This window comes from Hydractinia symbiolongicarpus, chromosome 15 (genome assembly GCF_029227915.1).
Source record: "Hydractinia symbiolongicarpus strain clone_291-10 chromosome 15, HSymV2.1, whole genome shotgun sequence".
Taxonomy (NCBI): domain Eukaryota; kingdom Metazoa; phylum Cnidaria; class Hydrozoa; order Anthoathecata; family Hydractiniidae; genus Hydractinia; species Hydractinia symbiolongicarpus.
Window position 1 is genome coordinate 4,492,439 of NC_079889.1, and position 22,856 is coordinate 4,515,294.

General features: G+C 34.5%; 2 protein-coding genes across 3 annotated transcripts; both read left to right on the forward strand.

Annotated features, from left to right (window-relative positions):
* Window positions 1-938: 938 nt before the first annotated feature.
* LOC130628920 (E2F-associated phosphoprotein-like) lies at window positions 939-4,959 on the forward strand. 2 transcript variants are annotated; one of them, XM_057441978.1, is made up of 5 exons: window positions 939-1,289; window positions 1,992-2,077; window positions 2,879-3,052; window positions 3,621-3,702; window positions 4,531-4,959. In XM_057441978.1, exons 1-5 carry the CDS (start codon window positions 1,222-1,224, stop codon window positions 4,817-4,819), a joined length of 699 nt encoding a protein of 232 aa, XP_057297961.1. In that variant the 5' UTR covers window positions 939-1,221; the 3' UTR covers window positions 4,820-4,959. The 2 variants fall into 2 exon arrangements, with proteins under 2 accessions (XP_057297961.1, XP_057297962.1); XM_057441979.1 differs by having other exon boundaries at window positions 941-1,289; window positions 1,882-2,077.
* An 872-nt stretch (window positions 4,960-5,831) lies between these two features.
* LOC130628917 (uncharacterized) lies at window positions 5,832-22,835 on the forward strand. Its single transcript, XM_057441975.1, has 9 exons — window positions 5,832-6,002; window positions 6,427-6,504; window positions 7,002-7,043; window positions 7,691-7,816; window positions 8,746-8,782; window positions 9,313-9,626; window positions 10,734-14,783; window positions 15,087-16,344; window positions 18,984-22,835. The coding sequence occupies exons 1-9, from the start codon at window positions 5,955-5,957 to the stop codon at window positions 22,274-22,276; spliced, it is 9,246 nt and encodes a 3,081-aa protein (XP_057297958.1). The 5' UTR covers window positions 5,832-5,954; the 3' UTR covers window positions 22,277-22,835.
* The last annotated feature ends 21 nt before the right edge of the window (window positions 22,836-22,856 follow it).

Sequence of the window (22,856 nt, forward strand, 5' to 3'; positions counted from 1 at the left end):
GAATGGAAATACACTGCTAAGACAGCCAGTGATACAAAATTTCATGACATTAGTCTTGTAGAGAATTTTGTTTGACATTATGTGCGAAGATTTCCAATAGGTCAGAATTATGTGTAAATTTAAGTCACTACGAGAAACATTTAAAGATGGGCCCAATCTTCCTTATTAATGCTGCCTACCCCATCTCAGGTCCGACTGCTCGTACAGGTTGGCCAGCACCTGGAAAGACTGACTAAATGCTAACTAATTATTAAATAGAATTTTTGTAGGTACTGGCTCATAATCAATAACATTAACCCCTTTATGTTAGAAGCGTTGTATATTTCATATGAACTCAACTGGCTTGAAACATTTTTTTGGACATTTACCTTTTTAACTTTCGTAGGTCATTTATGATTAAATTAAATGACTTTAACATTTATATACTTCTTTTTTCTTAACAATCCCACCCAAATTTACTTGATTTATTATGTAATGGTATTTGACATACCATTTAATAAAATAGTATGTTGTGTTGTGTTAAAATAGTTTTATCATATAGGTGACAGGATTAAGTATATAACAAATAATTTCTTTCCTTTTTATGATTTTAAAATTGCTGGCTAGTCTAAATATTAATAGTAAAGTACATGCATTTTATTTTGTGTATGCTTTTAGTATACAGTTTACTGTCGATAAGTGGAACCGCCACGGGACTGAAAAATGATTCCACTTATCTGAATTGCTCGATAAGTAGAACCTCTATTAAACCGAAAAAGCTTATCAAACTTCTATCTTATCTGAAATCTCAGGAGATTGAGGAATTTACGAATAATCAAAAACAGGGAGAAGAATAAAAGAAAATGTTCACATTCGAAAAAAGAATGTTTTGATTAAAATGATTCGAACATAGTGTAGATGATTTATTTTTTGGAAAAGTTCCACTTATATGAATAAAATCAACAGACCAAAAAAGTGGTTCCACTTATCAAAAGTTCCGCTTATCGAGGGTTCCACTTATCCATATAAAATAAGAGAGGTTTGTTAATGCAAATCCAAGGGACCAAGGAAATTGGTTCTACTAAACAAAAGTTCCACTTATCCGGGGTTCCACATCGAGAGTAGATTGTATATATAACTGGATAAATACTAAATACTTCTTTACATACATATATAAATACTTTGCTGGGCTATTTCTGTTATAGAGAGTAGAAATAAATATAATAGAATACCATTGTTGCAATGGAAGATAGATCATTTCAAGAAGATTACAATGTAGAGGATGATAGTGAAGATGAAGTTGTTTTAAGGTAAAGTAGCATCTCTGTTCTTAGCTCTAAATTTGAACTCTAGAATGAATTTAGTTAGAAAATACCTCAAAGGCTTAACCAAAATCTGGCCCTAACAACTGATTCTTAAGAAAAAGTTAAGTTGCTTATAAAAGAAAAAAATGTGTATTAAATTTGATGTTTTTTTAAAAAAGTTAAAGATTTTTCCTGAATATCCAGACGCGTACAGTAATACAATGCATCATACACCTAAATTAAGCCTAAATTTCTTAGATGCATGATTTTTTAAAGTAAGAATCTGCTATCTTCTTTGTCTATTCTGTTCTGTTCTTTTGTTTTGTCGTTCTTGTGAAATGTCTAGGTACATATGTAAAGGAAAGCACAAGTTTTAAGGAAGGGAATTGTAGGATATTGAACTGAATAATATATACATTCTGATTTGTAAATTATATCTTTCCTTTATTTTATATCAATACATTCAATATAATAGTAGAACTAATATAATTTAAATTATCTTTATCTAGAAATGAAAATTTTTCAGTCATACTACCATGCAAAGTATGAGTGTTTGTTTTAGGCAGTAAAATTTTTCCTTACTATTTCTTACTTGTAGTGAATGGCTGAACGCACGACATTGAAAATAAATTGTGAAGTAGTTTTTTAATTTAAGCACATGCAACCACAAAGAGATATGTGGTAATTGGATTGGTCTTTGTAATTTAGTTCTGATGAAGATCAGGACGACAAAGAAATGTTGGATTATTATCTTTCTACAAAAGATGGAAGAGATGTTATAAAGAGGAAAGAAGGTATACAAGTTTAACATTTTGTTTTGCAATTTGATATATCGTAACACAAAACCATGCTAAATCATGTAGCATTTAGCTGTAGGCTTGATTTTTTATTAATTGTCAAATGTTATTTCACAACATATTTTTAAGTTATTTTTCTGAACACTGACACATTACACACAGTTAAAAAAATTATAAATAATTCAAAATGAAAAGTGTATACTATACTGTACACTATAAGTTGTATACCATTAAGTTGGCACCAGGGATAAAGGAAGGTAAGTTCTGTTACAATTTTATCCTAGATAAAATGTACAAACATGGAAGTAAAGAATATGCATGCCTATTGCTTTAGTTAAGTAACAAAGAATCATTGTTTGCGTCTATGTTTGCCATAAAAAAATAACAGAAAATTTTAACTGTTCTGGTCGGTCCAAAAGACATATGAAAAATTTTCCAACTCTCTCGCTCTTTTGCAACATTAATCTAATCATTTCCTATTAACACATTTAGTAAACAAATTTTAGTAGCTAGGTGACCTGGCATTGAATGTCTGGTTGCGCAATTAAATTCAGGCAATCTGTGCTGCATTATAGCACATTATAATAAAGATATATATGCTTAACTACACACACCAAAATGAACTCAGTCACAGCAGCAGTTCAAATAAAAATTCAGGATAAAACCCATCATAACCTCGTTATATGAAAGCAGTCACCCATTTTTCCAAAATTTTCCACAGGCAAGATTACAGCACATTTTATTTAGCACATGAGTATGGCTGTAATTATTTATTTACCTTACTTAAGTTCTGTTAAGGGAACTCGTCAACAAGTAAAGACAACGTGAAAGCAGACGTGGATAAAGATAAGGATGGCGACCTGGAAACGTTAACTCTAGCACCTACTATAAAACCTGAAAACATAATGTATGATTCTAATATTGACAAAGACAATGAAGAATGGATAATAAAGAAACGAAATCGACACAGCAGTATGTATTTCCTTAAGGTGTATTTGCTTTAGTACATTCTAAACCTCTATATATTTATATGTTCTCCAAAAAAAAATGTTTAAAAATACTTGATTTAAATTAAGATGGCATGTGCGAAATAGCCTAAAAGTTATGACTAGACAAGATATAGTGTCGCAGTAAGTGTTATGGGAGTCTGCTTTTGATTAGTGAAAAGTATGTTCTTAATATAAATGAAATCTTCTTCATGTAACGGAAAAGATGGATTTTTAGAAGAAAAAAAACAGTGAACCAATTTCCGAAATCTATATCACTGAGCAAGTCAAACTTTTTGTGGCACCAGAGGATAAATCAAAATCATTACATGTGTTTAGCGTACTAGTTGAATGGATTTCTAGATAAAAGTAGTGAAATCAGAATATTAAAATGTATATTCCATATTCGGACTGGCCTTTGTCCTCTTTACCCTTAACTTAACAGGTGGTAATGTCTAGTGCACTACTTGCTGCACTCTAATTTAAATTTATGCATGCAAAGTAATGAAAAGCTACTATATTGACGATATCCTCCCCATTGTGTTTTGTTTTAGATAAAACAGACAAGAAAAATATCAGTGATGCCATGTTGTCTTGTCCCGCATGTATGATAACTGTTTGTGTGGATTGTCAAAGGTAATACTAAGCTTTGTATATTACAATTGAAGATAATAAACAAACGTTATTTCAAGTTTTTTTTTTACCTTTTTTCAGAGTAACATTGATGTGTTATAGTGTGTTATAAAGTGTTACAAACCACAGATAAAGTAAATAGTAGCACATCCTTATTTAAGAATATAAATTAGATATTTCAGGAAATGATACCTTTTTAAAAACCATTGAAAAAAAGTAATTTCTACAATTTAAGTAGAATATTTAGAATCTTCATAATTTTAATAGAATAAAATAAATATTGAAGACAGTTAATTTTAGCAAAGTGTACTCTTTAAAAAACAATTTACATACTGGAATATCTAACACTGAGGAAAAAGAGACCTTTTATGGGAAATACTTTTGCAATATAAAGAGGCATAAAATCCACAAGTTAAGTTATCTAAAACTAAGAAAAAAGACAACAAAATCTACAACATCCAAAATATATTCTCATTCTCAGTAAGCTTTTTTGTACCTAAGCTTGTATATCTCACTAACAATGACTATACTGTGAAAGACTTCTTCAGTTTTGCTTCTGAATCCTAACTGTTATATGTCTTTTTGACTCAGAGACATATAGTAAATTTGATTCATAAAGTCTTTTAATTTAATGTAAACAAAGCTAGCCTGGCACATGTTTGTTAATTAGTGCTCGTACGAATTGTCTAGTACAAGATTCTCACTGCTGAATAAAAAAAATTGGAATATCATCTTGATATATGTTTTGTCATTATCTATGTCATTATCTTCAAGTCCTGAAGAGAAAAGAGAAGTTTGTATTTATAATCTAACTATATAAATTTTGTTTAGACATGATTTATACAAAAATCAATTTCGTGCAATGTTTGTTATGAACTGTCAAGTCATAAATGATCAACTTCTTCGATATGAACACAAAAACAAGTCGAAGAAGAGACGAAAAAAAGAAGGACCAGGAAAGCTAGTAGAATTTGAACCAGTCAGTAGTGCTGGAAAGTCAACTGAACTTGGTGAAGAACTATATCATCCAGTACAGTGTACCTCATGTCAGACTGAAATAGCTGTGTACGATAAAGATGAAATTTATCATTTCTTTAATGTCATAGAAAGTATTGCGTAACAAGAAAAAAGATCCTTTTTTAGGAGTGGTAATTTCCTGTTTTAGTTTATTTTATCTGTTGAGTCATGTCTTTGCACAAGCAACAATCATAAGTCTCTTAATATTTGCACTTCTTTTTATCTTAACCCCATATTTTTCCTTAAAGCTATTGATATTTGTGTGGCCTCTAATTTTCATGCAGATTTTGTTTGGTTCTGAAGATGGTAATAAAGCTTACAAAATAGGGGAATTTATCTATTATATTGACATGCAGTTTTTAACGCATAGTGAAAGGAGCTGAAAGTGTACTAGCTCACTAGTAACTGAACTAATTATTTTATATCTTATTTTTTTGGCTAAGCTGTCAGCCATGCTAGATTATACAAGCTGTTTTTAATTAATTTATGCAGATAATGAAAAAAAGATTAGGTCACTTTTGGTAACTTTCTATGGCGATAAATTAGGGAATGGGTGATTGTTTGGGTAGTACTTAATTTAAGTCCATGAAATAATAGTGAATATCCAAACTATTTTTGTATAATTGAAGAAAAGATTGCATTATAAAATTTCTAATCCAAGTAGCCTGTTTTGTTGGTTTTATTTGTTTCTTTTTTTATAACTTTGTAATGTAGATAAAGCTTTAGCCTTTGATTTGTTCATATTTGAAATTCCAAATTCCATTGTTTATTCCAATTTTCGAATTATAATAAAGTTATTTAAATGTCTTTACTATCTAATTAAATGTGCATCAGAAGCTTTGTAGCACTAAGATGTAAGTTGTGTTTGTTACTTGTTTTGATTTAAGCATGAAACAGTCTGCAATGTTAAAAAAATAACTGCTCATATGGAGGTTATCATATACTTAAAACTTGATGTTGGATTTATTTTTATAATCTAGTAAAGTACAGTAATAAAAATTGCTGGTTTATGCAATAGTCATAATAGAAATATCAAGCTGTCAATCTTGGTAATAGCCGCCACTCCTGCAACAGTCCGCTTTTATAAATTTTAAACAAGGAGTGCTGTAGTCTTGAACACATTTTCTTATGCTATATATATAGAAACTAACTTTTTTTGTATTATCAGTCTAAAATTTTTCTTTAACTTTCAGATAACAAAATATATAAACATCCCCATCTTTGCCTTATTTGAAGAAATGAATTGTAATGAGATTGAAAAAATTATCGACACAGCTGTGCCCACGGTAAGTCTTTTTTAACATCCTGTTTTTAATGATTTATATATTGCATTTTTAGAATTTAATATCCTTTTCAAACTATTTTTACATTTGTTTTTTATTTTTTGTCTGGACCTTCTAACATTTTTGTTAGTGTTGTTTTTTTACTTCACACTTTTACTAAAATGTTGTGAAGGTTTCTATCAAGTGCAAAATGTTATGAGACATAACTGAAAACACTAAAATGTCTGTTTTTTTATACAGACGGGTTAAAAATTATTTTTTAAATTCTGCATTTTTAAGGTAAAATGTCGACAAAAAGTTTTTTAAATATATTTTTAACAGATAGCGTATCTTCTGGAAGTTTCTCCAACACTTGATTCTGTTTAACGTTCATTCACTGCAAGAACTAATGTATTTTCTTATTGTGAATACTGTTTTGATGTTTTAGACCGGGCAACGTTGGTACCATGTGCAGTATAAACCGATTTGGATGGACCAATCTTCTGTGGCCAAAATGATAGACTGGGTTAGTAGTTGTTATTTCAAGGTTTTGAGTATGTTGACTAATGTGTTGAAAGTTGATATGAAAAATACTTGTGAGGATAGTGAATGATCTTGAATTTACGATGTATCTAAAAGATACATTGTTTGCATTATATTGTAGGTTACAAAAATCTATTTTTACGGTGCAAAACCATTTTCGAAAAAGAAAGAAAAATAATAATTTTCATTATTTCGTTTGCCTAATACTTCTCAATTTTAAAAATCCTAAAACTTCTCCATTCTTTTTCACAGATAGCATTTTAAATTTTCTCCTAAATATGAATTATTTATAATATGAATAATTTTTTCCTTAAATTTAGTGATGCTTCTAACATTTTCTGAATTTTTCTTTTTTTCTTCTTTTCTTTTTTATAAAAACATTGTAATCTTCTAAACAGTTGAAAATTCTCTATAAAAGCCCTCAAATTTTGTTTTACAAATAAGGGGTGACGTTGAAAGAAAATATATCTTGTTTTTCAGGGTTCAGAGAAATTTGAGATCCAAGAAGAAAGATTTAGCCAGGTAGTTTTTGTTTATGTCTTTTATCGCTCGTATACTAAACACTGAAGTTATTTTCCTTGCTTATATGTTTAACTGACTGGCTAAATGCCCTTTTAATGTGCTTCTGAATAATCCCCATGCTTTAACAAGTGCCCTTGGTAAAACCCATAATTAACCAATAAACCCTCATGTTCAAGTAAATGTCCAGGGTATTACTGTCAAATATAAATTAACACTTGTGGGCCCTTTCTGAATTGGAATGAAACCTTCAGGCTAATAAAACCCGTACTTAAACGCATATATGGTAAAGTGACCATGCTGTCAATAATGTAAGGAAAATAATGAGTTCATATTAAGTGAAATATACAACAAAAAATAGACGAGCTTTTAAATATGCTGCAAAATTAGCAATACCAAGTGCAATGCACTTTTGTTAATGCCCTTCCCACCCAGGTATCAGCCGATAATTAAATAAGAACTGAATTTTTTTATTTTCGTTTGTAAAAGTTTGTAAAATAGTCTAAGTAGGGCAGTCCAGCAAGCATTACAAGTTCAAGTTTGCCTAACGTAAACAGCATCCAAGTATAGATTAAAAAATTGTGACATATGGTCGAATAATATCAAAATACCTTTCTATGATAGTTCTAAATTTACTTCTTACTATTTAGAAGGGAACGAAAGATTACTTAGTGGCTCGAAAGAGCAGCTGGGAACATCAAGATTACATCCAAAAGAGGGCTCAGCATCTAATTTCAAACTTCTGGTCATCTGTATCCAATGATGATGTATTTAATGTACGTTGATGAGACTTTATGTTCATATAGACACAACATTTTTGGAAGGTTATAAACCACCCTTGCAATAATATCTGTCCTGTCACCTGAATAAAAAGTTTAATATCACAGTGCCATAGGTTTGTTAGGGAAATCACATCGAAATAAATTTGTCGCTAAAACACTGTCGCTACTGTTTTATGTGCTATAAAATTCGGTGCAAATGATTGGTTTTAAAGAGGAGAAAAAAAATTTAATTTCTGCTGCCCCATATCACTATATGACCAGACAAAATATATGGACCTCACAGTTTATTTCAGACTCAAGTACGATGCTGCAAAAATGTAATGTGCATGTACATAAAAACCAAAATGATTTTCCACAAATAAAATTCATGCATGCCGATCCTCCCTTCCAGTGGATAATATTAATGCAGAATAACCTTGTAAGTAAGACAGGGTATGGGTGTGTAAACGTGTGTGTGTGCGTGAGGTTTATTTATGATATTATAGTAATTTTTTGTGAGCATGACATAAGCATCCATAGGCTCAGATTTAACCATTTTTTAAGCATAACATATGTTGCGTGAGCAGTTTTTCTTTACAACATTATTTTAAATACCCGTATTCTCAGCCTGATCATGTATTTTTTATAATCATATTTCAAAAAATCTCTTTGCCATTACGTATAACCTACGCTTTTTTAAGTTTTAAAAAGTACTTTTATAAGCATCCTTAAGCCTCATTTTAGAATTTCATTTGCTTATAAAAAAAACATGTATTGCCCTACCCAGGATGAAGTCGTATCAGTAAACAAAGAGGGGTACCCTAAAAGTCAACTTAGCGAAGAAAAGAGGGTAATATGACGGATATTTGAGCAAACATATTTTTTGAATACTCCTCTGTCATTAAATGTAAATTATTTATGAATTCTGCAACTAATTTTTTTAGGACGAAGAGGAAAGCGTTTTCACCAATCCAGTGAAAGGTGAGCGATTATTAGCTAAATGATGTTTCTACCTGTTTCTCGTGAAATAGAATTTACCTAAATCCTGGCAAAGCACAATAATTTTGCTTGTCATTTTTTTACAGTTGAAATATGGTAGTGTTAGATAGCCAACGAATCGGGTTTGTTAGATGTTCAGTTTCGGTAGCTAATTCTTTTTTATAAGCGAAGTGTTTTTTTTCTCGGCCTCAGTTTACTTAAAAAACTTACTACTCTAACCTCAAAGTATGCTTACAATATGCTTAATAATGTTGGCTAACCTTTTTCATGTACTGTTTGCACAGTACATGAAAAGGCTATGCTTAAAAACGCATATGCTTCTACAAAAAGTTCTCAAACCAGCGCGGAAGCACACAGCTTCACATAGTTATATGACAGTAACTGGAATGACCCTAAAGTTATACATGCTACCATTGCATTAATGCCATTAATCTATTATCGTCTCCACAGAATATTTAAAAGCTAACAATTATTGACATATTTCTTGTGTTTTTTTTATTTTTGGTAATTAGATGTGGGATGGTCAAGTAGATTTTCTCGCTTACGCACTAACCAATCCGACGAATCCGACGAAGTAGATATTTTAAACGTCGATAGTGATGATGACGAACTTGTTGACATAGAAACAGTGAAATTAGGAGATATGGGTTTAGTGACACAATTACGTTGCAAGACAGTTGAATATAGTGCAGCACTACACGGCATAACTGCTATGAGACAGAAGCATTGTGATGTGGAAAAGCAGAGAAGACATTCGTTGCTTTCTCTCTTTAATGATTTACAGAAAGCTGTTTCGAGCCCTAACTCGTCTACCAAACTTCCCAAGGTAAAAATTTATTTTTGTTTTTTATGGTGCGCACCTGGAAAAGTTGATATTGTGTCCACTCTGTTCGGAATGTCCATACTGTTAACTTAGAAATAATTAGGGTGGGGAGGGGATGCATGGCATTTTGAATTTTTGAAAATTGGATGAAGATTTTTGTGAAGTTTTGTTCAGATATAAGTTTTTATAAAATTTTTGTTTAATTTACCTTTGTCTGTTTGTCATTTTGTCCACGATGCATAGCCTATTTTATCATTGCACATTAAATTTATCATGACACAAGTTAATGGCATGTCAAAAAATTTTTGGTCAATCACTATACCAAGTAAATGTACATTTTGAGGATAATTAGATACAAAAGGTGTGAAGTTTTACCATTAAAAGCCCTGGAAAATCATGGATATGTTAAAAATTTTAGTCAAAAATGTCAGTAAAATAAGAAGTCACGATTGATTATAAAAAAGTAATGAGATCATAGTTAAAAATAAAAATGATAATTTTCTACGAATTACCAGGTTTTAACATATTATGATGATATGATCAATATGACAAGATTTACAAAAGAAATATGGAAATAAGGGCGGGCTTTTGGAAGGCGCATGGATCTGCAAAGAGCTCTTTATTATTTAGCTAAAACCAAGCAAAGGCTAGTTATTATTATCACGAATATTTAGGATATAACAAGAAAGACAGAACAAAATAAAAATGTTCGAAGTTTTGGCCAACCATATTTCCAAGCAAACCCAAGGAAAACGCTTTTTTTTAAAATCACTTGGGCACTTCTACATATGTTTCTGTAAGGCATCTGGACGACGAATTCGACTTTTTGACAACATCGTGTGAAAAATGTTATCGTGAGAATGAGGATCTAGAACATACTCATCTTCGACTTCAGGTTGAGAATTCTTATATACCACAATGAAAATATCTTTGTTCCATCATCAGAAACAAAACATGGAATTATTTATTTTACATTCTCTTTTCTCACACCGATCATTTAACAGAAGCGCTAATTTTGTAATGTGTAACGTGGGTCTAACTTGAGGTGTAGTTATTCCTTGATTGGGACACTAAATTCTACATTTAAATAATTTTTCTTTTCTTTTTTAGGTATCCATATTAAAACAGGCCAAGTCGTTTATCTGCGTAGCAAATGCAATCGAAAAAGAATTATTGGCAACGAAACAATCTCTTGTTACGAGTATCGTTTCCAGCGTCGAAAAACTGGTTGAACTAGGAGCTATCGTTTACGTGAAGCATGATTGTAAATGTGACAGTAGGGGGGCGGAAGGAATGAACATCACTGTGAACAAGTCTTTCAGTTTTACTATCGTTCCTACGAAACAGACCAAAGAAGAGCTGGAGTTATTGAGTTATAAGTCTTTAAAAGAAGCGTGGAAACCATGCAAGCAGGATTGTAAACGCTGTGTAAAGCTATCTAGTGCAGAGTTTCGAACCGACCAATTAAAACGTGTAAAATCATTCAATTGCTCTAACCTGACCAATAGAAAAACTACCTCTAAAATTTCAATCAATCAGATGGTGAGTAATGACAAAAAACCGGTTGCAAAACTGACCAATCCAGCGGTCTCGTGTAATGTTATATCCAGTCAGAAAATTGATGTAAATAAAGAACCAAATATAAACCTGACCAGTAGAACAACTTCTAATGTTCCAACCAATTGGAATGTCGGTTTAAAAAAAGAAGCCATACTACCCCATACCAACCAAGCAGTCTCCTGTAATCTTCTATCCAATCAGAATATTTGTGTAAAGAAAGAACCAATTAAAAACCAGGTCAACATTCCAACCAATCAGAAAGAACAGGTTATAGAAAACATTTATTCAAAGGATCAGTTAAACCAAAACATTGTTAAAGGTATTGTTACAAAGTCTTTGTGCGATTTAAACCCGCTTTCTGCGTGTCCGCATAGAACACGTTCTGTTGAACCAGCTAAGCCTACGATGATCAGACAACACCCAGGATGTTCGTTGTTGCAAGCCCCCGTGGTGACAGTTGCTCAAACACAAAACGTTCCCGTTACAGGTTTTTACCCCCCGAAAATGTATCCAGTTTTGCTTCCAGTTTTCACTTCACCTAATTCGCCTAATCCTGTAGGTTTTTTGAGACCAGCTTTTGTGCCTGGATTAAACAAGGGCAATCATGATTCTCAAGCGTTCATGGCTAACTCAGCTAAATTGAACTGCACGACATATCAACAGGTAAATGGCACAGTATATCCTGAACCGGTAAATCGCACGGTGTATGGTCAACCGGTAAATAGCACGGTATATAGTGAACCGGTAAATGCGTCGACACTACAATGTATTCCGTATGTAAACAACCCGCCTCAGAAAAGCAAATCCCTACCTCATGTTGGTGCTTGTGCAACCACTTCATCGATCATTAGTGAAAACACAACTGTCAGTGAAAACACAAATGACGTATTTAAAGATTTATCTTGTGTTTTTTCATCTTCAATTAATGCAGGCGCTGCAAGCAAAATAGTAGAATCGCATCAAAAAGCTTGCACAACGCGGACGTCTAATAATGCTATTTGCGTTACCACTTCGCAGTCTGTCATGGCTAAGTTACCGATTAAACACACAAATACTGCAGTCAAAGCTGATACCCTTTCGTGTACAACCGAAAGTAGTATTTTTTCGTCAAACATTGTTTTACCTATCAACCACGTCGATGCGCCTTTGTCTGACGCTGTTTTACCTATCAACCATGTCGATGCGCCTTTGTCTGACGCTGTTTTACCTATCAACCATGTCGATGCGTCTTTGTCTGACGCTGTTTTGCCTATCAACCACGTTGGTACGCCTTTGTCTGATGCCGTTTTACCTATCAGTCACGTCGATACGCCTTTGTCTGACTCTGTTTTACCTATCAACCACGTCGATACGCCTTTGTCTGACGCCGTTTTACCATTGACAGTTCACACTGACGCTGTCGGCAAGATAGCAGAATCAAATAAAAAATGGGGATCCCCGACAAATGTTGTAGTTACGCAGATAAATACTTTGAAAACTACCGAAATTGACACCGGAAATGTTAAGTTTCCATCTTATCAAAATTCAAAAATATGTGTTGCTAGACCTGTGAAGGACAAAGTAATTGTCACTGACCACACAACGCAACCTCCTTACAAAGTAGGCGATCATATATCTACTAGCGTAAAAGTAAGCCTGGAATGCATGGAAAAATCGAAAGATGGTTTGTCACTCAAAGAATATGTAGACACGGTAATCAAGAAGGAGCACTTTGAGAGTGATGTTAACATGATCGAGTATGGTACAGAGGTTGTGGCAAGTGAAAATGAATTTCTCGGTGCTGACAACTCAAACGATGAGATGGAGATGGAAGATTTTTCCGATGCAATGTTGATTTACAATACAAGTGATACGAAGGTTAAACAATCTTACTTGTTCGACACAGTGAATCGTTTGTATACATCTCTGCGTGGTGGGAATACGGTGACCAAAAATGCCTACTGCACTGTCAATGAAAGCAAAAATGCAAGCAAAGAAGATAACGTTAGCAGAAACCAAGATTTTGCTCCTTGTAATCTTTCGAACCGGGACGGTAATGATGACATTACAGATATTGCGACTAGCAGTAGCGGTGTAGGCGTTGGTATGACGAATAATGCGACAGCTTCTTCTTCTTGTCGGCCATCAGATGCTCCTCCACAGATGGTAAACAAAAAAACTACTGCTGATCCCAACAATAATCACATTGAACACATTAAAGTAAACGAATCTTATTCTATTTTAAACACTGACTGCTTTTTAAAGACTGGGAGTTTAGATATTCGTTCAATGGATAGTCCCTCTTGTCATCCAGACACAGGTGTGGATAAACCTGTCGATAGCAGCAGCAACTTAGAAGGTTGTAGCGTTTTGTTGGAGGAGAATCCATTTTCTTCCATCCGTGATCAAACAACAGCCAATTGTACATCACCTCGAGCATTTAGCACTAGTAGTCCTACTTGTGTGAATAAAGAAATTGTCGATTGTTTTGTGAAACCATGCGCTTGTGTTGCTCCGTGGTTGCGCATGGATGAAAGCCTAGACAATTTCGAGATGTCGTCTTGCAATGATTCGTGTACTGTAAATCCGATATTATTTGAAAAGAAACTGTGGAATTTCCCGCCGCAAGCATGTTCTGGAACGACGTCGGAACAACAGATTACAAACCAATTGGACGCTACGCCACAGCCGAGTTCACATGCGACGCAGAATCAACAAACGCCAGCCCAAATAGAAACCGCCTTGCAAAGAAGTTCTAGAACAATACAGGGACAAGAAATGAAGGACCAAATGGTTTCAAGTCATCGTGCGACAAGGGAGCAACAGATGCTGGTCCAGGAAAGAGCTGCGCTGCAAGCAAATTCCAGTAGGACACAGCAGCAAGATATGCTTGTCCAAAGAGAAGCTACATCTCTAGCAAAGTTTGAGACGCATAAAAAACAGTTACCGGACCAAGGACAAATAGCGTCTCAAGCAAGCTCCGGTCCTGCTCAGAAACAAATGGCAGTGAAAACGGATATTTATATCGAGAGTACTAGTAGAGAACGGTTGTTACACAATCAGAGCGCCTCTAAAGGAAATCAAAATAGTTTTAAATCAGTCGATCCGGTGAAAACTGAAACGGAATCTTCCTCTCTGTTTGTACCCGAACTCAAGTCGAGAAAAGATGATATTCAGAAAAATCTAAAGAAACTGAAGATGAAATTGAATGTTTCTGTGAAAAGGCTAACAATGTCACCTAAACCAGTGGTAGCAGGTAAGACTGGGGAAAAGAAAAAAATATTGTTCAAGCTTGACGCGTTGAAGTCTGTTTTAAGAAGAATAAACATAAAGTCACCAAAGGAACTTGAATTAGGAAAAACAAAAGATAAAGACAACATATTAGACAAGAAATCAATTTCAAAGATAGGGAATGAATTTTTATTTCACCAACATGAAGGTGAGTCGTTAAATGGTGCTCCTGTGGACGACAAGCCATCGTTTAAAGAAATCGCAATGAGTAGCAAAGAAAGTATCACTATTGCTGCAAAACAACAGAGTGACAACAAAAGTATCAGTGTTGGTCCACAACGAAATGTTGACGGTCTCAGTATTGGTGTACCTACCTCCTCGACGTCTTCGGTAAGTAGAATTCGTCCGCTTTGTAAACAGCACAGGAAGAATTTCCTTGGAAGGAAACTTCAAAGCACAAATCAATCTGTCATTGATTGTAATTTTTCTAGGTGCACTCCCTCTCCGGTTCGTTATAGAAAGATTTCATCTCTTTTGCCACCCATACAAGGTCTATACAACGTGAACATAAAAGATCTAGCCAGTAAATATGAACTATTAAGTCATAATTTGAAATCTCACGAATGCTCTCTAAATCAAGAAAATGCATTAAGAAATATTTTTGATATTCACATTCTGTGTGGTTGTTTTCAGTTGCCGCATGATAAGTCATGTGTTATGTCGGAAAGTAATATTGATGTCGTTCAGCCCGGGTTAACGAGAAGACTGCCGGTTGTGGATGTTACTAATGCGATACGAGACGCAGGAGATCCCACCGTATGCGGAAAAGATTATCAAGGGACTAACCAGAAGATTATAACATTACCACCCAAGATGGAGAGCGGAAAATATGACACCGGGGTTGTTTGTCCACATAATGACGTGCAAAATTTGGTGAGTCATGATGCAGAGTTTCAAAGTTCTTCTCATTTTACGTCAGTTATGAAAGACGCAACAAATAAAGCGACGAAAAATGAAGCGATGACAAATAAAGTGACGACAAATGAACTGACAGAGATCTTAAGCCAAGGGTTGGTTGAAAAGACAACTTCAAATAGCAATCTAGAAATAGCGGATGACACGAACTCAAACATAAAGCTGTTCAGCAGTCCTGAAGTAGCTGCACAAAGTAATGACCAGAAAACATATGGGAAAACTTTTAAAACAGTTTCCAATCAAAATACGGTTGTTACATATCAAAGCCAATCAGCTGAGATAGAATTGACCAATAAAACGTCTAAAAAGTTTTCACCATTTCGCTCAGTGAACACAAGTAAAATCCAACTTTTAGATTTCGATACTAATTTTCGCTGGAGCACTCCTAAAAAGTTATTGGAGAGAGATTTTAGTCCCGTGAAATTAGTTCATCGCGATCCCCAGACCAAGATACGCGAAGAAAATGCGAAAAGTCATCATGCATTGGAGAATGTGAGACAAAAGACGATTTTGCAAAAAAAGCACGAGCAAAGTCGACCAAATACTTTGCAGGACAAACAAGAAGCCTTCTATAACACTAGCGACGAAAGTGACCCAAAAAAAACCAATAAACAAGAGTCACAACAAAATGTTATTAGAATGAGTATTGATACTTTGCTGAATGGTCAAGTGAACGTTGGCGAAATAATGTGCCGTAACAACAATCATGATACAGGAACCGATAATGACGATTGTAAAACCGGTACAAAAATCCATAAAGGGGGTTGTATTGGTCGTGTTCACGAAGTCAAGGCTGGTCGTGTTCAAGAAGTGAAGATTAAGGCCTGTAACAAGTGGTTATCTGGTGTGGAACAAGTTCAAGTGAAAAACCTCATGACATTCAGTCAGACGCATACATCTCACGAAGACTTGTGTTTCAATGGAAAAAAAAGAATCAAGTTTCTTACTGAAACGCCTGCTCAACGGAAATCAGGGGGTAAGTTTGTTTTGTGTTTACTTCTCATACTTATCGGACGAAAGTTTTCTGACGCGTGGAGGTACAAAACCTTTGTTCAGCAACTAGTTGGTTTGATTGCACGTCATGCATGTGTCATAAATAGGGTCGTTATTAAAGTAAAGGTCGTGTTCTGTAGTTTTAAGTCTTAAACATACCACGCAAGCTTTATAAGATTCTGTTCATTGAATTTCAACAATTGAACTTTTAAACGGTTAAAATCAGCTTATAAAATTGGTCGTGAAATTCTGTACTTCTTTTATATCGTTCTTTTAGGTCCGTTGCACATAACAAAGTTTACAATAACTAGGGTAGGCGCTGAGCCTCACAAACCTTGGAAAGCCTAAAACTTCTGACCAACTTTAAAAAAAAGAAAATTGCTTAAGCAAATTATGTTGATTAAAAAAAGCCACTAGCCTCAGTGATGTATATAAAGCTTCATATTTTCTCTTTCATTGGTAGTATATTTCGTTTCACTTGTGCATCTGATGTATTTAAAAATTGCTAAAGTTATTGGGTTTGAATTATTGTTTGCAAGTCAATAAGTTTCAACAAGTTTGAAAAAAAGAAAATATTTTTGCCAAAGCTATGCACGATGATCCCGCCAAATTCATTTGTTTAGACTTCGATTAATTTGTGACAATCGAGAAGGTATACTTATATTTAGCTATAGCAAATTTTGCTACGTGTGAGAGAGAACTAGCAAATCACTTTGTCGATTTGTCAAACGTCAAAATAAAAAACGTATTATTTGACAATCACAATCTTCCCTAAGATCACAAGGACTCCGGCCTACGCTCTCGTAAGTAGTCGCTAAATCAGTTCAAAATCCTTTCTATTCTCAAAAATCTAGTTTTACGGTATGAATTATTTAAACATCACAGATTTTAACAACTCTCTTCCTAATGTCGAATTGGCATGTAGCGTAAAATAATATCACCTTGAATCATGGTCAAAATTAATAAAACGAAGGCAATTTTTTCGTCATTTTTTAAACACGGAAAAACGGGTGAAATGATCACTTCTCTGCAGACTGCGAAGTCATTACTTGTGCACACACGTAGGCCAGGAGATTGTGTGAAGTTCGCTAGTAACATTCTTTAGCGCACCCTCGCAACAAGATAACCCACGTCGCGGCCCATGAAGGTCGTGGAATTTAAGTTTAACCAAAAGTCAGTCCTACGTCAGATAAAAACATTGATAAGTGGACATTGATAAGTTCGAAATCCGCGACTCTAATATAGAAACAACCAATGTGACCACTTATAGTATGTGCATGATTATGGATTGCTTTTCGTTCAGAAACCCTGTTCATAGGTAAACAGACCCGAAAAGTTCCATTTATCAACTGCGTAGCAACACTCTTGGCAACTATTTTTACCTTAAACCATACCCTTGTTATAAGACACTGCACAGGTAGGGTCACAAGTAGGGTCTATAGTGTGTTCTGGAAAGTGAACTCGTCTTAACTTATTAACTTTGCATACCTTAGAACCTAGTAGTTGAGGTGCAACGTCAAATCACTTCTGTCGTTTCACAACTTTGCAGTTCAAGATAGAAAATTTTAAATACTTTTTTACCGTTTTTATCGTGTTTTTTGCGCTGCATAATCTACAAAATTTTGACTAAATTAATATTAGTTAAGCTGAAATTTAACTATAAAAAAGCACTTACGTCTTAAATCCATATATTAGCAACTCAATACCGACTTTCAACGCTTTTCACCTGAAAGTATTTCAAAATTTAATAATTCCTTATTTCAAAATTTTTCGAAATGTTTTAGGGAATTTGCGAGGAAAATAATTTTTAAAGAAATCAATTAGTTGTTAAACCTTGCGTGGTGTTCGTTCTCATTGCGGATGGTCCTGTGTTCGAAACTGAAACGAGTCCAGGGTGACCACTCCTCCTTAAATTCCTTAAATAACCTTAGAAAAAAAAAATCTCCTTAAAAGTACTTAAATATACTTTATATAATTTTGAAATTTTAGCTGTTCTCCTTAATTTCTCCGTATTTCTTAATTTTTCTGATCGTAACTTTTTTGGAAATGTGTTTATGGATTGTTCATCACCAGTGAAATAAGACATATTTCTCTGTTACCTGAAATCCTATATTTTCTATCTTTCAGGGCATAATTTCTATGTATACTTGTATAATATGTATAATTTTCTTATCATAGAACATAGTATGTAACATTAAAGATGGAGAACTTAAATTTGTTTTCTCCTTAATTATCCTTATTTTTTATTTTTTTTATTCTCGTTCGCAACAAAATATCCTTAACAAATGTCAATTTTTCTCCTTAATTCTCCTTTATACCCTTACTTTTGCTCTCATTTTATTAGTGGTCACCCTGGAGTCATAAAAGCGTGAAGCGGTCCTTTTTTTAATCAGCACATGTTTAAATTGTTACCCAGAACTATTCTTGACTTTGTCAAGAAATACATGTTTAAAAAATGCCAGGAATGTCAGGAAAAGAAGAAGTTGATATCATATAGACTTTCTGCAATTCTTGTTGAAGGCTGACCAATAAGAAATAAAGAGGCTATCCGAGGTGGTTTAAGGTCTATTTCGATTTCAAATCAAAGAAATTGTTCAAGAGATTCTCTTTTTTTTTCTTAAGGTTTTATCCCTTGCGATAGAGTGGCCAAAACAACATCCACCAAGAATCGGTTAGAAGATATCCGAAATAGTAAGATAAGAATGCATGCGCGACAGATGTTAAGGGACAAGTTCAAAAGTGATAAGATACGGAACGTTTGCTCGCAATCACTTGTCGTTAAAAAAGATGACGTCAAATTGAATCAAACTGATAAGACAGAAACGAAAACTTGTCAATTTGCCGAAGTTTCTTCTGCAAACTGTCATGACAAACATTGTAGAGAGTCGAGCAACATTAATACAAAGATGTCGAAAAATTTTACGAGCACAACAACCGACAAAATCAGCACGGTCGTTGGCTCAGGATTGGGACAGACATCTTTTATACAAGAGAAATGTTCAATTGAGAGTGCCGAAGATAATAGTAGTCAAGGAGAAACTTATCCAAAAAAATTGATCGTTGGTGAGAATAAAGAGAGTTCAGATAGCAGAGATAACGAATCCGATAGTGATTTTGGACTAGTAAATGACCATTGTCTTAAAAAGATAAAGAGGGACGCTGGAAAAGTTACCCGCATTGAATCTAAAAGAATGGATAGTGGTCGTTTTGAATCAAATGATAATCCTATGCTGGTCAATACGAAAGGATTAAACAACGACGACGAGAAAAAAGAAATGCGACCCGTCGACGTGGTTACCACCGGTAAATCCGAAAGTGAACCCGTTACCGAGCCTGACAGATTGAATGGTGATCGTTTTAAATCGAAGAATATTGTAGAGGTCAATGCTGAAAGATCAAAAGGCGACAACAAGAAAAACGAAATTACACCCATCGATGTGAGTAGTGACAGTGGATCCGACGCCGAGTCTAGTGACAAATCCGAGTCCAGTGATGAATCCAAGTCCAGTGACGAATCCGATAGTGAATCTAGCAGCGTTCGTTTTATATCGAATAAAAATCTGGTAAAGTTTAATGCCAAAAGATCAAAGAGCGAAAACAAGAGAAAAGAAATTCCACCTGTCGATGTGAATAATGACAGTGGATCTGACAGTGAGTCAAGTTATGAGTCCGACAGTGAATCTAAAAGGGTGAATAGCCATCACCTTAAATCCAACGATATTCGTATGCAATTTAATGCCGAAAGATCGAAGCTCGGTAAAAAGAGAAAGAAAAAAAGAGTCATCGAGGTGAGTAGTGACAGTGGATCCGACAACACAGATAGTGTGGATTCGGATGGTTATTCAGTAGAGGAACGTAAAATAATCCATAAAGAAAAGAATGAGGGAAGTGTGGCCATGGAATCTGACACTCGCCGGTGCAGAAAACATCTGTGCTGTTTAACATCACCTCGTAAGAACACGCCATCATTTGTGTATAGTGGTAGTAAGCTCGCTAGAGATGAACGAGTGAGAGAAAGTACCGTTGTAGATGCTGATAACTCGAAAAGTACTCATACCGAAGTGAAAAATAATCACATGGTATCGTCGTGTAACCGTATTGATCACAACTTGCAGGTCAGGGTAAAAAAATTAAGTAAATTAAAAATAGAACAATGCATAAAAAACATTCGAAGTAAAGCTATCTGTAAAAAGATGTTACGTGGACACACTCTCGTAATTGAATTATCTAATGACATTAAAGATGACGTTGATCAACGAATTAATGACGATTGCAATGATGGTTGCCATAGTGATGATAATGTTCGGAAATGCACTGATGCTGACGACGCAGACAAACAATACGAAAAATTCCTCAAACAGACCGCACAGTCAAAGCTCCAATTAGAACTACCAAGTAAATCAAACATTTCGTCGAGACTAAAGGACCAATCAGAATGCATATCAGCGGTAATAAGTCGTTTAAGACGCACACAGAACGATCTTTCTGTTACACACCAGTTAGAATCCAGAATGCCAAAAGCTTATAGGTCGAGATGTACAGAAAATGAAGATTCGATTGGATATATTCAAGGAAAGCTAGAAAAGCGACGAATTTGCCGTTCAAAAAACTCAGATGTGGCGGTTGATAGCGACGATGAACCGGTACTGTTAAAATGGAAGCGAATAAGAAAGAGTAGTATTTGCGTGACAGATTTGGATGAAAAATCGGATACCTCGGATGCAAATGGAGTCAGAGTTGATAGCGACGATAAACCGTTACTGTTGAAATGTAAGCGAATAAGAAATAGTAGTATTTGCGTGACAGATTTGGATGAAAAATCGGATACCTCGGATGCAAATGGAGTCAGAGTTGATAGCGACGATAAACCGTTACTGTTGAAATGTAAGCGAATAAGAAATAGTAGTATTTGCGTGACAGATTCGGATGAAAAATCGGATACCTCGGATGCAAATGGAGTCAGAGTTGGTAGCGACGATAAACCGTTACTGTTGAAATGTAAGCGAATAAGAAATAGTAGTATTTGCGTGACAGAATCGGATGAAAAATCGGATACCTCGGATGCAAATGGAGTCAGAGTTGGTGACGACGTAGGTGAGTTAGTACATTCAAAGTTTCGGCTGGAGAAAAAACATAATTTAGATACGAATGCAAATGCTTACAAAAAAAATTTTGTTGGTGAGGATACATCAATGCAGGAAGAAAAACGTGTACGGCAGGTGTTATCTGGTGAAGCGGATTTGAGTGAAAAGTCAGGTAGCGACAATGATTATGAGGCGTTACAAACAGAGTCAAATACATTGCAGTTTGTCACATCTGCATCAGACACGTTGCTACCAGGTTCCTCGAAGAGAAAACTCGTTTCAGACACAGATGGCGAGGGTGCATATCTGAATACCGCATTCAAATCATATTTTGACGCCATTTGTAAACCCACTCAGTCAAAACATGTCAATCTTAACGAACTGAGCAATAGTTCAGATGTTGAATTTACAACCAATCCGCGAATTTCAAAATATCGTCAAAGAGCTCTTCATAGAAAGTTTGGTGTGCGTGATTTTCGCATTATACTATACGATTGTTCCAAACAGGAGAGATATTTGAGAAAGGTTAAAGATAAAGACAGTACATCAACATCTCTAGGTTGTAGAAGTGACTTTAGAATCAGACTCAACGACTGCATCAAGAACGGCAGACTTTTTGAAACAGTACGCAAGGAAAAGAGTGATGCTAATCGCGAAAAAAAAGTTGACTTCTCTCAAAACAGGATTAGTTTCGAACCAAACTACTTTTTTTTTGACAGCAAAATGCTGAAAAGAGATCCTTTCGGTAACATTCTAATACCGCTAAATTCTATAACTGATTCGGAAATTCGACAGGACTTCATCAATCACTTTGAGGAATATGTTAAGTAGTAACTTACTAATTAATATTTACAGTATAGGACCACGTTGTGCCAAGTTGGTTTATTTAAAGGAAATTGATGGAAAGTGTAAGGAAATGTTAGACATCGTTAGTCAAGTTGGTGCTAAATAATTTGATTGGACAGAGGAATACTTTATTTAGAAAGGATTTGCGAATTGTAGCTCTTGCGAAGGATTTTCTCTTCCCGATCGGTCTGTCCCGTTGTTTTAGAAACGAAACAAATATTCTGCTGCAAATTTAGGTAATCTTTGAAGCTGTAAAGGTTTTCTTTGAAGAGTGTCTCACACCGATTCAGATACTTTTTATTATTTTAGCATACTCTGTGGTTTGAGACTTGCTTGCGTTTTAGTCCCAAAAATCATCGAAGGAATATATTTTTGAATCTTAAAAATAAAAAAATAGGTTGTAGTTAATATTTTATTTTTAAAATTGTTTTGTTAGTCAATACGTCCACTCGGTCGGCTCCCTGTGATAGACCTGTAAATTGAAACATGATTGTCAGACTTGTTTTCAATTTTCTAGGAAAAAAATCAGTAATTCGTCATCAAATATGACGTATTTGTTATTTGT

Bases quoted from the DNA above. Each gene is read 5' to 3' on its own strand.
- LOC130628920 (XM_057441978.1), top strand. From the start codon at position 1,222: ATGGAAGATAGATCATTTCAAGAAGATTACAATGTAGAGGATGATAGT. The intron at 1,290-1,991 runs GTAAAGTAGCAT...TTTGTAATTTAG, and splicing joins GAAGATGAAGTTGTTTTAAG to TTCTGATGAAGATCAGGACG. The intron at 3,703-4,530 runs GTAATACTAAGC...AATTTTGTTTAG, and splicing joins GTTTGTGTGGATTGTCAAAG to ACATGATTTATACAAAAATC.
- LOC130628917 (XM_057441975.1), top strand. From the start codon at position 5,955: ATGAATTGTAATGAGATTGAAAAAATTATCGACACAGCTGTGCCCACG. The intron at 6,505-7,001 runs GTTAGTAGTTGT...CTTGTTTTTCAG, and splicing joins TGGCCAAAATGATAGACTGG to GGTTCAGAGAAATTTGAGAT. The intron at 7,044-7,690 runs GTAGTTTTTGTT...CTTACTATTTAG, and splicing joins AAGAAGAAAGATTTAGCCAG to AAGGGAACGAAAGATTACTT.